Raw genomic sequence first — 16,549 nt, 5'->3', positions numbered from 1 at the left:
TCAGCACTCCTTGCAGTGGCTTTAGGGGTAGTCAAGGAGATGGCAGAGAGAGAGAGGACAAGGGAAACAGACAGATCAAAGGTCACCCTGGCATCTTACCCGGAGTCGCACCAGCTGTGTGACGGAAGGCTCGTTCTCTCTCAGGGCGCCCACATAGGCATCCTTTTGGAAGGTGGGCACGTTGTCATTGACATCCAACACGTTGATCCTGACCCGGCCTGTGGTCTCCTCCCCGCCCCCGTCCCGGGCAATGACTGTCAAGGTGAAGCGCTGGATGAGCTCGTAGTCCAGTCTGGCAATCAGCATGATGAGTCCTGTGTCCTTGTCCAGAGAGAACCTGTGTCAGGCCGGGAGGAGGAAGGGAAAGGACACCCTGGTTTAAAGCGGTTTGTGGATAAGGGCCTGCCTTTACCAGCATGTCCTTGCCCAAGGTGATCAACAGAGAGACATTAACGAAGTCTGAAATTTGCCTTCTGTGTCATTTTCCCCACATATGAAGAGCAGCTATGTTTAACAGGAGGTGGTGGGCAGGGATCAGGACCACATGAGACATGAATGATGGTCACGTACTGAAAGGGCAGGAGTATGTGGATTTAATCAATGAGGAAACTTGGGCGGAATGACGCTCCTCTTGCTGTGGACAAGAGTTTCTGCCTACTGAAGATATTTAGATGTTGTGGAACTGCAATGGTCAGAAATTCTTAAAACTGATACCACAGAAGAACAAAAGATTATTAGTGACTACTAAGAAAAATCATGTGCCAACAAACCGAACAGTCTAGAAGAAATGGATAAATTCCTAGAAACACACAGACTACCAAGACTAAATTATGAAGAAATAGAAAGTCTGAACACACTGGTTACTGGTAAGGAGATAAACCCAATAATCAAAAATCTCCCCCAAGCAAAAGTCCAAGACCAGGTGGCTTCACTAGTGAACTCTATCAAAAATTTGAAGAACAATCAATTCTAATCCTTCGCAAACTCTCTCTCAAAAGAGAAGAGTAAGGAATACCTCCAAAGACTCACTTTATGAGTCTAGCATTACTCTGATACCAGAACCAGATAAGGACAACACAAGAAAATTACAGGCCAATATCCCTGATGAACAAAAATGCAAAAACCTCACAAAACATTAGCAGATCAAATTCAACAGAACATTAAGAGGATCATACACCATGATCAGGTGGGATTTATTCCAGGGATGCAAAGATGGTTCAACATCTGCAAATCAATGTGACACATGACACTAACACAGTGAAAGATCGTATCATATGATCATCTCAATAAACACAGAATAAGGGCTTCCCTGGTGGTCTAGTGGTTAATAATCCACCTGCCAATGTAGGAGACATAGGTCCAATCCCTGCTCTGGGAATATCCTACATGCTGCGTAGCAACTAAGCCCATGTGCCACAACTACCAAGCCAGTGCTTTAGAGCCCATGAGGCACAACTACTGAGCCCACACTCTGTAACTACTGAAGCCTGTGCTCCTAGAGCCCATGCCCTGCAATAAGAGAAGCCACTGCAACAAGAAGCCCATGCACCGCAATGAAGAGTAGCTCCTGCTCACCACAACTAGAGAAAGCCCGTGTGCAGCAATGAAGACCCAGAACAGCTGAAAATAATAAATAAATCTTCTTAAAAAGCACAGAATAAGCATGTGAAAATATTTGGTACACATTTATGATACCAACTGTCAACAAACTGGATATAGAGGAAAAGTGCCTCAAGATAATAAAAGCCATATGTGACAAGCTCACAGCTAACATTATACTCAATGCTGAAAATCTGGAAGCTTTTTCTCTAAGATCAGGGACAAGATAATGATGCCCACTTTTGTCACTATCATTCAACATAAAGGGACGACAGAGGATGAGATGGTTGGATGGCATGACCAGCTCAATGGACATGGGTTTAGGTAGACTCTGGGAGTTGGTGATGGACAGGGAGGCCTGGCGTGCTGCGGTTCATGGGGTCACAAAGATTTGGACACGACTGAGTGACTGAACTGAACCGAACTGAGTACTGGAAGTCCTAGCTAGAACAATTAAGCAAGAAAAAAAGAGGCATTCAAATCAGAAGAGAAGTAAAATTGTCACTACTTACAGATGACATGGTATTATATGTAGAAAACCCAAATCACTTCACACACACAAAAAATGGTTAAAATAAAAGGAATTTGGTACAGCTGCAGGATACAAAATCAATATACAAAAATCTGTTCTGTTTCTTCATACTAATAATGAACTATTAGGAAGAAAAATTAAGAAAAAGTCCCACTTACAATTGCACAAAAAACCAGTAAAACTCTACCTAGGAATAAATTTAACCAAAGAGATGAAAAACCTATACACTGAAAAATATGACATTGATGAGAGAGACTGAAAAAGACAAATAAAAAGATAGTCCATGCTTGTGGATTGAAAGAATTAATATTGCTAAAATGTCCATACTACTTAAAGCAATCTGCAGATTCAATGCAATCTCTATCAAAATTCCAATGGTACTTTTCACAGAAATGGAACAACAATCCTAAAATTTGTGTGGAGCCATAACAGAACCCCAGAGCCAAACTAAAATTGAGAAAATAGAACAAAGTTAGAGCCATCACACTCCCTGATTTCAAACTATATTACAAAGTTACAGGAGCCAAAACAGTATGGTATTGGCATAAAAGCGGACACATAGGTCAGAGGAACTCTGGTCTGAAGTGCTGGGTGGAGGCGTCTGCCTGAGGTGCCCTATACATAGCAAGTGAAGCTAGATGAAACATAAGGAAAAGAAAAAAAATGTTCTTATTGGAAGACATGACAATGGAGTAGAAGGATGTGACCTTACCTCTTCTTACAAAAACACTAAAATCCATTTGAATCAGTTCTAATGAGATGGATGAAACTGGATCCCATTATACAGAGTGAAGTAAGCCAGAAAGAGAAAGACCAATACAGTATACTAACGCATATACATGGAATTTAGAAAGATGGTAATGATAACCCTATATGCAAAACAGAAAAAGAGACACAGATGTACAGAACAGACTTTTGGACTCTGTGGGAGAAGGAAAAGGTGGGATGTTTTGAGAGAACAGCATCAAAACATGTATATTATCAAGGGTGAAACAGATCACCAGCCCAGGTTGGATGCATGAGACAAGTGCTTGGGGCTGGTGCACTGGGAAGACCCAGAGAGATCGGGTGGAGAGGGAGGTGGGAGCGGGGATCGGGATGGGGAATACATGTAAATCCATGACTGATTCATGTCAATGTATGGCAAAACCCACTACAATACTGTAAAGTAATTAGCCTCCAACTAATAAAAATAAATGGAAAAAACCCCACTAAAATAACAATTAACTGATGAACATTGGAGGGTCTACTGTGAAGGTGGAGCAACTGTGGCTTAATGCATGGACAAAGAAACTGGAGGCAGCAGTTCTGGGGAGTACTCATTGGGAGGCAGCCCATTTTCTCATTAAGGCCTGGCTCCAACCAAAAGCCTGCAGGTTCCAGTGCTGGGACACCTCAGACCAAATAACCAGCAATGTGGGGACACAGCCTCACCTGTTAGCATACAGGCGGCTGAAAGTCTTCATGACTTTCAGCAGTGTTAAAGAAGCTTGAAGCTATTATCTCTTCAAATATTTTCTCAGGCCCCACACAGCTGCCCTCTAAACACACCCCCTGACATGTCCCTGTCCACCAGAAGGACAAGATCCAGCTCCACCTGCCAGTGGGCAGGAACCACTTGCTCCCATCAGAAAGCCTGCACAAGCCTCTCAGACAGCCTGTCCAACAGTGGGGCAGAAGGCGGAAGCAAGAAGAACTACAACCCTTCAGTCTGTAGAATAGAAACCGCAATCACAGAAAGTTAGACAAAATGAGACAGCAGAGGAATGCGTCCCAGATGAAGGAAAAAGATAAAATCCCAGAAGAACAACTAAGTAAACAGGAGATAGGCAATCTACCCAAAAAAGAACTCAGAGTAATGATAGTAAAGAGGTTCCTAGCTCTCAGAAAAATAATGGAGCCACAAATCAAGAAGACATAGGAAATGTTTAACAAAGACCTAGGAGAACTAAAGAACAAACAAACAGATGAACAATAAAATAGCTGAAATGAAAAACACACTAGAAGGAATCAATGGCAGAATAAAGGAGGCAGAATACAGATAATATGGAAGATAGAATGGTAGGAATCACTGCTATAGAACAGAATAAAGAAAAAGGACTAAAAAGAAATGGAGACAGTCTAAGAGACCTCTGGGACAACATTAAATGTACCAACATTGCATGACAGGGGAGCCAGAGAAGAGGAGAGAGAGAAGTGACCTGAGAAATATTTGAGGAGATAGTAGCTGCAAGCTTCTTTAACATGGGAAAGGAACTAGGCACCCAAGTCTAGGAAGCACAAAGAGTTCCAAAGAGGGGCTCTTTAGGAGTGTTTAAACCCAAAGAGGAAGATGCTGAGACACATTAGTAATTAAAATGGCAAAAATTAAAAACAAAGAAAAAATATTAAAAGTAACAAGAGAAAAGCAACAAATAACATACAAGGGAACTCTCATGAGTTTATCAGCTGATTGCTCAGTAGCAATTCTGCAGGCCAGGAGGGAGTGGCACAACATATTTAAAGTGTTAAAAGAGAAGAACCTACAACCAAGAATACTTTACCCAGCAAGGCTCTCATTCAGATTTAATGCACAAATCAGAAGCTTCACAGGCAAGTGAAAGTTAAGAGAGTTCAGCACTGACAGATACATTTTACAACAAATTCTAAAGGAAATTCTCTAGGCAGAAAAGGTCTAAACTAGAAACAAAAAATTTATGAATGTGAAAACTCACCAGTAAAGACAAATATACAGAAAAAGGTAAGAAATCATCCACACACAAATATGGTATCAAAACCAAGCATGTGTGAGAATGCAGGATATGGGAAAAATATTTTCAAACAATATAACTGACAAGGGATTAATCTCCAACATCTACTGGGTTGGCCAAAAAAGTTCGTTTGGGTTTTTCCATGAGACCCAAATAAACACTTCTCCAAGGAAAACATACAGATGGCCAAGAGGCACACGAAAAGATGCTTAACACTGATAATTATCAGAGAAATGCAAACCAAAACTACCATGAGGTATCACCTCACACCATTCAGAATGGCTATCCTCAAAAAGTCTACAAACAATAACTGCTGGAGAAGGTGTGGAGAAAAGGGAACCTTTTTACACTGTTGGTGGGAATGTAAATTGGTACAATCACTATGGAGAACTCTATGGAGTTTCCTTAAAAAACTAAAAATAGAGCTGCCATATGATCCAATAATTCCACTCTTGGATATATATGTGCAGAAAACCATAATTTGAAAATATACATGCACCCCTGTGTTCACTGCAGCACTATTTATAGTAGCCAGGAAATGGAAGCAACTTAAATGTCCTTTGATAGAGGAATGGATCAAGAAGATGTGGTACATATGTGCGATGGAATATTATTTACCCATTAAAAAGAAAGCAATAATGTCATTTTCAGCAACATGGATGGACCTAGAGATTATCACACAAATGAACAAATCAAACAGAGAAAGACAAATATCATATGATACCACATATGTGGAATCTAAAAAAAATACAAATGAATTTACTTACAAAACAGAAACAGACTCACAGACTTAGAAAATAAACTTATGGTTACTAAAGGGGAAAAGCAGGGGGTGAGGGAAGGGATACATTGGAGTTTGGAATTAACATATATACATGACTGTATATGAAACAGAAAATCAACAAGGACCTACTCTTTAGCCCAGGGAATTCTACTCAATATTCTGTAATAAGCTATATGGGAAAAGAATCTGAAAAGGAATGGATATATATATATATATATATATATATATATATTTGTATAATGGAATCACTTTGCTGTACCCCTGAAACTAATAGAATATTGTAAAGCAACCACACTCTAGTATAAAATAAAAATTAAATAAAAACGAAACACAGGAAGAATTAAACCAGGCTACTATTTTACACCATGGACAAAAATCAATTCAAAATAGGTTAAAAACGTCTATGAAAAACCCAAAACCACAAAACTAGAAGGAAAGCTAATCAGTAAGCTTCTTGGCATCAGTCTTAATGATGACTTTTTGGACTTGACACAAATAGCAAAGGCAACAAAATAATAAACAAACAAGTGGGACTACACTAAACTAAAATGCTTGTGAACAGCAAAAGAAGCCATCAACAAAATCAAAAGACAACATACAAAATAGAATATTTTTGCAAATCATATATTTGACAAAGCATTCACATCCAAAATATGCAGGTAAAGATCTCATATAACTTAACAGCAAAAAAAGAAAAAAAGAAAAACCACACACACACACACACAAAACAGAAAACCAAACTAATTTAAAAATGGACAGAGGCTCTGAATAGCTATTTTTCCAAAGGAGATATACACATGGCCAGCAGGCACATGAAAAGATGCTCAAATCACTAATCATCAGGGAATTGCAAATCAAAACACAGTCAGATATTACCTCACACCTGTCAGAATGGTTATCACCAAAAAAACCAAGATGTAACAAGTGTTGGCAAGAATGTGAAAAAAGGGAACCCTTGTGCACTGTTGGTGGGAATATAAATTAGGGAAGCCACTATAGAAAACAGTATGGAGGTTCCTTAAAAAACTAAAACTGGAGCTACCGTATGATCCAGCAATTCCACCTCTGGGCATTTATCTGAAAAAAACAAAAACACTAACTTGAAAAAATATCTGCACCCCACGTTCACTGCAGCATTATTCACAATAGTCAAGATATGGAAACGATATAAGTGTCCATGAAAGAAAAATGGATAAAGACACGTACACACATACACACACACAAAATGGAATATTATTCAGCCATAAAAGAAGGAAATCCTGCCATCTGTGACAACATGAAGAGGCCTCCTGAGGGCAGTATGCTAAGTGAAACAAAAAACAGAAAGACAAATATCATAGGATCTCGCTTATATGTGCAATCTAAAACAGAGTTAGTCGCTCAGTCATGTCTGACTCTTTGTGACCCCATGGACTATAACTGCCAGGCTCCTCTGTTCATGGGATTTCCCAGGCAAGAATACTGGAATGGGTTGCCATATCCTTCTCCAGGGAATATTCCCAACTCAGGGATTGAACTCGCGCCTCCTATGTCTCTTCCATTGGCAGGTGGAGTCTTTACTGTCTGAGCTACCAGGGAAGCCAACAAACAAAAACAGAGTTCATAAATACAGAAAACATTGGTGGTTGCTAGAGGTAGGGTATCTTATGGTGGTGGATGAGAATAACAAGTAAAGGGGGTCAAAAAGTTCAAACTTCTAGTTCTAAAGTAAATGTCATGAGGATGTAATATACAGCATGGTGACTATTAATAATACTGTATTGCACATTTGAAAGTTGCTGAGAGTAGATTCCTTATCATGAGAAAAAAATTGTAACTATGTACAGTGATGGATGTTAACTAGACTAATTGTAGTGATCATTTTGCAATATATATTGAATCACTAGGTTGTGCACCTGAGTGTAATGTTACATGTGATTACACCTCAATAAAAACAACAGATATTGGGGAAATTAAAAAAGAAATCCTTCCATCTAGATAGTTTTGCACCAAAATGCTTTAAACAGGCAGCAAAGCCTCCAGCAAGGGGAGGGGTGGCTGGTCCTCTCTTGGGGACATGTCTTCCACTCGAGCCTTGAGTACTTGAGGCTCACTTGAGCCTTGAGTAAGTGGTTGGTTAATGTGTCCCAGGGAGCAGTAAGGTCCAGTGACACCATTCTTCCATCTTCCTCCTCTAAACATTTCCTCAGGAACCTCCTCTGAGCTCTCAGTTGACATTTGTGTGCTCTGAGCTTGTCCACAGCTGCCAGCCACCAAGCCAGGAAGGTCCTGGCTCTGAGACCAGGGAAGTCCCAAGCCCAAAAGATGAGAAAAATTCAAGATGATCAGAACAAGGCCACACGAACCTGGGTGTCCCGAGGGACAGGGGCATCCTGTGCACTGGTCCTATTGTTGGTTCCTTCCTTTCATCTGGAGAGTAGCTGAGGATTGTTAGGTACATCAAACGGTCTCTGTCTCCTCCTGGTCATTTATATGGAACTGTGGCCAGTAATCCAAGCTGACAGCAACTGTCTTACTCATTATGTTGGGCTTCCAGATGTATCAGACACTTAGTTTTCAGAAACAGACATGCTCTCTGAATTCAACCTGGCTTTCGAACATGTAGAAAATGAGAGGGCTTCACCCTGGCTCAGTTTAACTGAAGACAAGGGAAAGAGATGGCTCAGAACCTTGGTGGGTGACAGAGCAAAGCTGGCACAGGTCAGGGGGTGAGCTCACCCACCCACCTAATGGTTGCGGCACTTTGAGAGTTTGATCCCTGGGTCAAGAAGATCCCCTGGAGAAGGGCATGGCAACCCACTCCAGTATTCTTGCCTGGAGAATTCCCATGGATAGAGGAGCCTGGCTGGCTACAGTCTGCAGGGCTGCAAAGAGTCAGACACGACTGAAGCGACTTAGCAGCAGCAGCAGCATTAAAAAAGATATTTCACATCCAAAGTAGTGGACAAGCCACAACACAATGGCAGTAGGGGCGCTTTCATGATATAGTTAAATCCCATACCTACTGGGCAGGTGACTCACAAACTGGAAAACAATTATATTGCATAAAATAATTATACTCCCACAAAAGTGAGAGTCCTGAGCGCCACAGCAGGCTTCCTAGCCTGGAGGTCTGGCATCAGGAGGAACCCTCAGAGCGTCTGGCTTTGAAGGCCACTGGGGCTTGACTACAGGAGTTCCACAGGACTAGGGGAAATAGAGACTCCACTCTTGCAGGGGGCACACAAACTTTCCTGTGAACTGGGACCCTGGACAAAGAAGCCTGGTCCAGACCTACTTGTGGGTCTTGGAGGATCTCCTGGGGAGGTGGAGGTTGGCTCTGGCTCACAGTAGAGGCAAGGACACCGGAGGTAGAAGGCTCAGGGAATATTCATTGGCATGAACTCTCCTGGAAGTCACCATTTTGGCACAGAGACCTAGCCCTACCTATCTAATAGCCTGCAGGCTCCAGTGCTGGGACACCTCAGGTCAAACAACCAAGAGGATGGGAACACAGCCCAATTCATCAGCAGACAGGCTGCCTAAAGCCATCCTGATCCCACAGCCACCTCTAAACACAGTCTTTAACATGGTCCTGCTCATCAGAGGACAAGACTCAGATGTACCAACCAGTGGGCAGGCACCCTCTTTCCCACCAGGAAGCCTGCACAAGCCCCTGGACCAAACTCACCCACAAGGGGGCAGACATCAGCAGCAAGAGAAGCTTACAATCCTGCAGCCTGAAGAAAAAGGTCACAAACAGAGAAAGTTAGACAAAATGAGATGGCAGAGGAATATGCTCCATATGAAAGAACAAGATAAAACTCCAGAAGACCAACTAAGTGAAGCAGAGACAGGCAATCTTTCTGAAAAAGAATTCAGAATAATGATACCAAAGATGTTCCCCAGGACCTTGGAAAAAGAATGGAAGCAAAGAGCCAGAAGATACAAGATATGCTTAAGAAAGACCTAGAAGTACTAAAGAACAAACAGAGTTGAACAATACAATAACTGGAATGAAAAATACACTAGAAAGAATCAATAGCAAAATAAATGAGGCAGAAGAACAATAAGAGAGCTGTAAGACAGAGTGATGGAAATCACTGCAGTAGAACAGAATAAAGAAAAAAGAATAAAAAGAAATGAGGACAGTTTCAGAGACCTCAGGGACAACATTAAACACACCAATATTTGGATTTTAGGAGTCCCAGCTGAAGGGAGAGAAAGGGCTGAGAAATACTTGAAGAGATTATAGCCAAAAACTTCCCTAACATGGGAAAGGAAACACTCAAGTTCAGGACATGCAGAGTTCCACATAGGACAAGACCAAGGAGGAACATGTCAAGACACATAGTAATTAAACTGACAAAAATTAAAGACAAAGAAAAAATAGTAAAAGTAGCAAGAGAAAAAAAATTATAAGGGAATACCCATTAGATTATCAGCCGAATTTTCAGCAGAAACTCTGCAGGACAGAAGGGAGTGGCATGATATAGTTAAAATGATGAGAGGGATAAATCTATAACTAAGAATACTCTACCCAGTAAGGCTTTCATTCATATTCAGTGGATAAATCAAAAGCTTTACAGATAAGCAAAATCTAAAAGAATTCAGCACCACCAAACCAGCTATATGACAAATTCTAAAGGAACTTCTCTGGGTGGAGAAGAAAAGGCCATAATTAGAGACAAGAAAATTATAAATGTGAAAGCTCACCAGTAGAGACAAACATACAGTAAAAGTAGGAAATCACCCACACACAAATATGGTATCAAAACCAGCAAGCATGAGAAGACAAGAGGACAAATGCAGGACATTGGAAATGCATTTGAAATTAAGAGACCAGAAACTTAAAACAATCTTGTTTATATATAGATTGCTGCATCTAAACCTCACAGTAACCACAAACCAAAAATCTACAATAGATACACACACAAAAGAAAGTAATCCACACATGAAACTAAGGACAGTCATCAAATCACAAAAGAGAATAAATGAGGAAGGGAACAAAAAAACCTACAGAAACAAGTCCCAATCAACAAAATGGCAATAAGAACATAATTATCAAAGATTATCTTAAATGTAAATTGACTAAATGTTCCAACGAAAAGACACAGACTGGCTGAATGGATACTAAAAACAGACCCATACATATGCTATCCTGGAGGAGGAAATGGCAACCCACTCCAGAATTCTTGCCTGGAGAATCCCATGGACAGAGGAGCCTGACAGGCTGCAGGTCACAATAGCTGGAAATGACTGAAGCAACTTAGCATGCATATATGCTATCTAAGAGACCCATTTCAGATCTAAGAACAGAGACAGACAAAGTGGAAGGATGGAAAAAGGTATTCCATGCAAATGAAAATCAAAAGACAGCTGGAGTAGCAATAATTATATCAGACAAAATAGACTTTAAAATGAAGACTGTTATAAGAGACAAAGAAGGACACTACATAATGATCAAGGGATCAATTCAAGAAGATACAACAATTGTAAATATATATGCACCCAGCTAGGAGAACCTCAATACATAAGCCAAATGCTAACAGTCATAAGAGAAGAAATCGACAGTAACACAATAATAGTGGGGAACTTTAACACTCCACTTACATCAATGGACAGATCATCCAGACAGAAAATCAATAAGGGAACAAATATAGACCTTAAATGACACAATTGACTAGATGGATTTATTTTATATTTATAGAAAATTCCATCCAAAGTGAGCAGAATACATTTTCTTCTCAAGTGCACATTGGAACATTCTCTAGGATAGATCTCATGCTGGGCCACAAAGTGAGCCTCAGTAAATTTAAGAAAGTTAAAAACATATCAAGCATCTTTTTAGATCACAATGCTATGAGATTAATAATCAACTACAGAAAAAAAAAACCTGTAAAAACACAAACACGTGGAGGCTAAACAATATGTTACTAAACAACCAATGGATCACTGAAGAAATCAAAGAGAAAATTTTCAAAAATACCTAGAGACTGACAACAAAAGCATGATTCAAAACCAATGGGATGCAGCAAAAACAGTTCTGAGAGAGAAGTTTGTAGCAATATACTCTCACCTTAGGAAACAAGACAAATCTCAAACAAACAACCGAACCTTACACCTAAAGCAACTAGAGAGAGAACAAACAAATCCCAAAGTGAGAAGGAAAGAAATCATAAAGATCAGAGCAGAAATAAAAAATATGGAGACAAAGAAAATAATAAAAAAGAGCAATGAAACTAAAATCTGGTTCTCTGGAAAGATAAACAAAACAAAATTGATAAACCTTTAGCCAGACTCATCAAGAAAAAAAGGAGAGAACTCAAATCAATAAAATTAGAAATGAAAAGAAGTTACAACTGACACCACAGAAATGCAAAGGATCATAAAAGAGCACATCAAGCAACTATATGCCAATAAAATGGACAGCCCAGAAGAAATGGACAAATTCTTAGAAAGGTACTATCTCCCAAAACTGAACCAGGAAGAAATAGAAAATATGAACAGACCAATCACAAGTACTGAAATTGAAACTGATTTAAAAACTTCCAGCAAGCAAAAGTCCAGGACCAGATGTCTTCACAGGCAAATTCTATCAAGCATTTAGAGAAGAGTTAACCTCTTATCCTTCTGAAACTCTCCTGAAAAACTGCAGAGTAAGGACAACTCCCAAGCTCATTTCATGAAGCCACCATCACCCTGATCCCAAAACCAGAAAAAGATATCACAAAAAGGAAAATTACAGCCCACTATCACTGATGAACAACACGGATGCAAAAATCTTCAAGAAAATACTAGCAAACTGAATCAAACACTACATTAAAAGGATTATATACCATGATCAAATGGGAGTTATGTCCACAGATGCTAGGACTTTTCAATATCTGCAAATAGTGTGATATACCACATTAACAAATTGAAGAATAAAAATCTTACAATCATCTCAATATATACAGAAAAAGGTTTTGATAAAATTCAACAATCATTTACGATAAAACTCTCCAGAAAGTGGGCCAAGAGGGCACCAACCTCAACATAATAAAGGCCATATATGACAAACCCACAGCTAACATCCTACTTACCGGTGAAAAGCCGAAAGCATTTCCTCTAAGATTAGGAAAAGACAAGGACATCCACTCTCATAACTTCTATTCAACAGTTTTGGAAGTCCTAGCCACAGCAATCAGAGAACAAGAAGAAATAAAAGGAATCCAAATTGGATAAGTAAAACTGTCAGTCTTGCAGATGACATGATAATATATACAGAAAATACTAAAGATTCTACCAGAAAACTATTAGAGCTCATCAATGAATTTGGCAAAGTTGCAGGATATAAAATTAATACAGAGAAATTTATATACTAGATTAATACAGAGAAATCTATACACTAGTATATTCCTATACACTAACAACAAAAAATCAGAAAGAGAAACTAAGGAAACAATCTCATTTATCATCAGATCAAAATGAATAAAATAGGAATAAATCTACTAAAGAAGCAAAAGATCTGTATTCTAAAAACTATAAGATGTGGATGAAAAAAATCAAAGATGATACAGAGAGAAAGATATATCACATTTTTGGATTTGGAGAATTAATTTTGACTATCCTATCCAAGGCAATCTACAAATTCAATGCAATCCCTATCAAATTACCAATGCTTAAAAAAGAAAAATTACCAATGCTTTTATCCCCCACAAAACTAGAACGAAAATGTTTTAAAGTTGTATGACACAAGAGACCCTGAATAACCAAAGCAATCCTGAGAAAGAAAAATGGAGCTGCAGGAATCAAGTTCCTTGACTTCAGACTCTTCTACAAAGCTACAGTAATCAAGAGAGTATGGTACTGGCACAAAATCAGAAATATAGATCAATGGAACAGGCTAGAAAGCCCGGAAATCAATCCATGCACCAATGGTCAATCAATCTTTGACAAAGTATGCAAAAATATACAACAGAGAAAAGACAGTCTCTTCAACAATGGTTCTTGGAAAACTGGACATTACTTGTAAAAGAATGAATTTAGAACATTCTCTAATACTGCCTGCAAAAATAAATTCAAAATGGTTCAAAGGCCTAAATGTAAGGTTGGACACTATAAAACTCTAAGAAGAGAAGTAGGCAGAATACTCTTTGATGTATAGCATAGCAACAACGCTTTTGGATCCACCTTTACAGTAATGAAAATACAAACAAAAATAAACAAATGGAATCTAATTAAACTTAAAAGCTTTTGCACAGTAAAGGGTTAGTAAAGGAAACTGTAAACAAAATGAAAAGACAACCCACAGAATGGGGGAAAATATTTGCAAAGTAAGTGACTGACAAGGGAGCAATCGCCAAAATCTACAAACAGCTCATGTAGCTCAATTAAAAAAAAACCAAACAAACCTCAAACCACCCAATTAAAAAATGGGCAGAAGATCTAAATAGACCTTTCTCTAAAGAGGACATACAGATGGCCAAACAGCACATGAAAAGATGCTCAACCTCACTACTTATTAGAGAAATGCAAATCAAAACTACAATGAAGTATCACCTCACAGCAGTCAGAATGGCTATCATCAAAAAGTCTATAAACAGTGCTGGAGAGGGTTTGGAGAAAATAAAACCTTTGTTGGTGGGAATGTAAATTGGTACAACTATTTTGGAGAATAGAATGCATGTTCCTTAAAAAACTAAAAATTGAGCTAACATATGATCCAGCAATCCTACTTCTGGCTACATATCCAGAGAAACCATAATTCAAAAGATACATGCACCTCAATGTTCACTGCAGAACTATTTACAATAGCCAAGACATAGGGGCAATCTAAAAGTCCTCTGATAGAGGAATGGATAAAGAAGATGTGGTATACATATACAATGGAATGCTATTCAGCCATAACAAAGAACGCAATAATGCCATTTGCGGCAACTGATGGACTTAAAGATTATCAAACTAAGTAAAGTAAGTCAGAGAAAGACAAACATCATGTGATATCACTAATACAAATAAACTTATTTACAAAACAGAAACAGACTCACTGACTTCAAAAACATACTCATGGCAGCCAAAGGGGAAAGTAGGGGAAAAGATAAATTAGGTGTTTGGGATTAACACATACAAACCACTGTATGTAAAATCAACAAGGACCTATTGCACAGCACAAGGAACTCTACTCAATATTCCATGATGACCTGTATGGGAAAGGAATCTGACAAAGAATGGATACATGTATTTACATAACTGAATCACTCTACTGTACATCTGAAGCTAACACATTGTAAGTCAACCTTGTGTTAGTTGCCCAGTCAAGTCCGAGTCTTTGTGACCCCACGGACTGTAACTGCCAGGTTCTGTCTGTGGGATTCTCCAGGCAAGAATACAGGAGTGGGTTGCCATTTCCTTCTCCAGGAGATCTTCCCAACCAAGGGACTGGGTCTCCAGCATTGCAGGCAGACTCTTTCCTGTCTGAACCACCAGGGAAGCTCATCAACTATACCCCAGTATAAGATGAAAAATTAAAACAAAGTATTGAAGAGTTAAAAAAAATGTGTGGACAATTGCACTCTAAGATTTTTAGAAACTAAAGCAAAAGGGAAAATCTGTTATTTGGTTTTCATTTTTCAACAACAGAAGGAAAGGAGAGGAAAAAGTTTGTTAAAATGGTTATTTTTCTACGTTGGCTTAAATGTCCTCCTTGTAAAATAAAGATATCAGGCAAATTATAAAAAAAAGAAAGTAAAAGAAAAAAAAAGCTTCTTCATTCCTCAAACTAAAATCTGTTTTTGGGGGGGTCAGAGAAACTATGCCCCAGAGAGTTTTGGGGATGTGAGCAACACTGTATCACAACCAGGGTCAGACCAGAGGCAGTGCCCATGAGTTCTGACTCCCAGCCCAGTTCCCTGGCCACAGGGGCACAGCTCTTCTTCTGGGCACCAAGAAGTGTCCTGGACCAGGTGAGTGGCAGTGGGCCACTGTGGGGGGTTGCGGGGGGACTCACCGGTCAGGGTCATCGCTGAAGAAGTAGTTGACCTCCCCAAAGGTGCCCACATCATTGTCTGTTGCCTGAAACGGTAAGAACAAGAAGTCATTACAGCCTGAACCAGCTGAGGCTCCCAGTGTCATCAGGAAATGTCCACAGGGAATCCATGCTTCCCCCATACGGTTCCTCAGGCTCAGGCAGAATTTTCTAGAGCCACGTGGTTTAATAAGGTTTTCAGCATCACAAATGGAGATTTAATCCTGGAGTGCACAGTTCCAGAGGATCGGTCTTCTCCCTAGATCTCTAACTTTGGGAAATCACCCTTCTGGACTGATGTCAGACATTCTCTGCAGATGCTCACAGGGCTTGGACCTATGGAGACAGACCCTGGACCAGTGGCATGGGGTCACAACTTGTAGGTTAGCAAAATATCTCAGAAGTGAGGGTGGGTTCAACCATCCGGTGGCTTCCTTCAGTGACTCCTCCAGCCACCCAAACCTCCAAGTCAGATGTGCTACCCAGTGGGGGAGGCCCTGTGGGGAGATTTCTGGTGTTCCCCCTCCTTTAACCCTGGGAATAATCCACTGCACGCATCGGGCAGACTGTCATCTGGCTGGCAACCTCTTCTGCTGGAAGCAGTCTGCCGCCCAACCCCCCACCCATCTTCTTTGGCATCTGTCTCTGCTCCAACAAGTGGTCTGAGTAGGGACTGCTCTGCCCATGACCTCAGGGAGTGGTCCTTGACCACAGCTGGGGCCTATCAGAATCCTTCCCTGGGATTCTTCTTATTGCTGCTGGGGATAAAAACTGTCCTCTGGGGCAGTGGAGCTGGAAGGAGGGTGAACTGGGAGCTGCTGGATATGACAGAGGATGAAAACAAGGGCTGATCTTGGTAGTTCTAGAGTCCTGAATCTGACACCCCTTCCCACCTC

General features: G+C 40.0%; 1 protein-coding gene across 8 annotated transcripts in view; it reads right to left on the bottom strand.

The window, feature by feature from the left end:
* Window positions 1-16,549, bottom strand: part of CDH23 (cadherin related 23) — a 433,102-nt gene that overhangs the window by 134,666 nt on the left and 281,887 nt on the right. For all 8 annotated transcript variants that reach the window (XR_006345354.1, XM_043925746.1, XM_043925738.1 and 5 more), the window contains 2 exons: window positions 15,636-15,700; window positions 100-337 (listed from right to left, as the gene is read on the bottom strand). Coding sequence is in view for 7 of the 8 variants with exons in the window: in XM_043925746.1 (XP_043781681.1) it covers window positions 100-337; window positions 15,636-15,700 (303 nt within the window). In the remaining variant the exon portion in view is untranslated. The remainder of the gene's footprint in view (window positions 1-99; window positions 338-15,635; window positions 15,701-16,549) is intronic.

The sequence above is a fragment of the Cervus elaphus genome, chromosome 15 (genome assembly GCF_910594005.1).
Source record: "Cervus elaphus chromosome 15, mCerEla1.1, whole genome shotgun sequence".
In the NCBI taxonomy this organism is placed as follows: domain Eukaryota; kingdom Metazoa; phylum Chordata; class Mammalia; order Artiodactyla; family Cervidae; genus Cervus; species Cervus elaphus.
The sequence above is the reverse complement of the archived record's forward strand: the minus strand, read 5'-3'. Positions and strand labels throughout refer to the sequence as shown.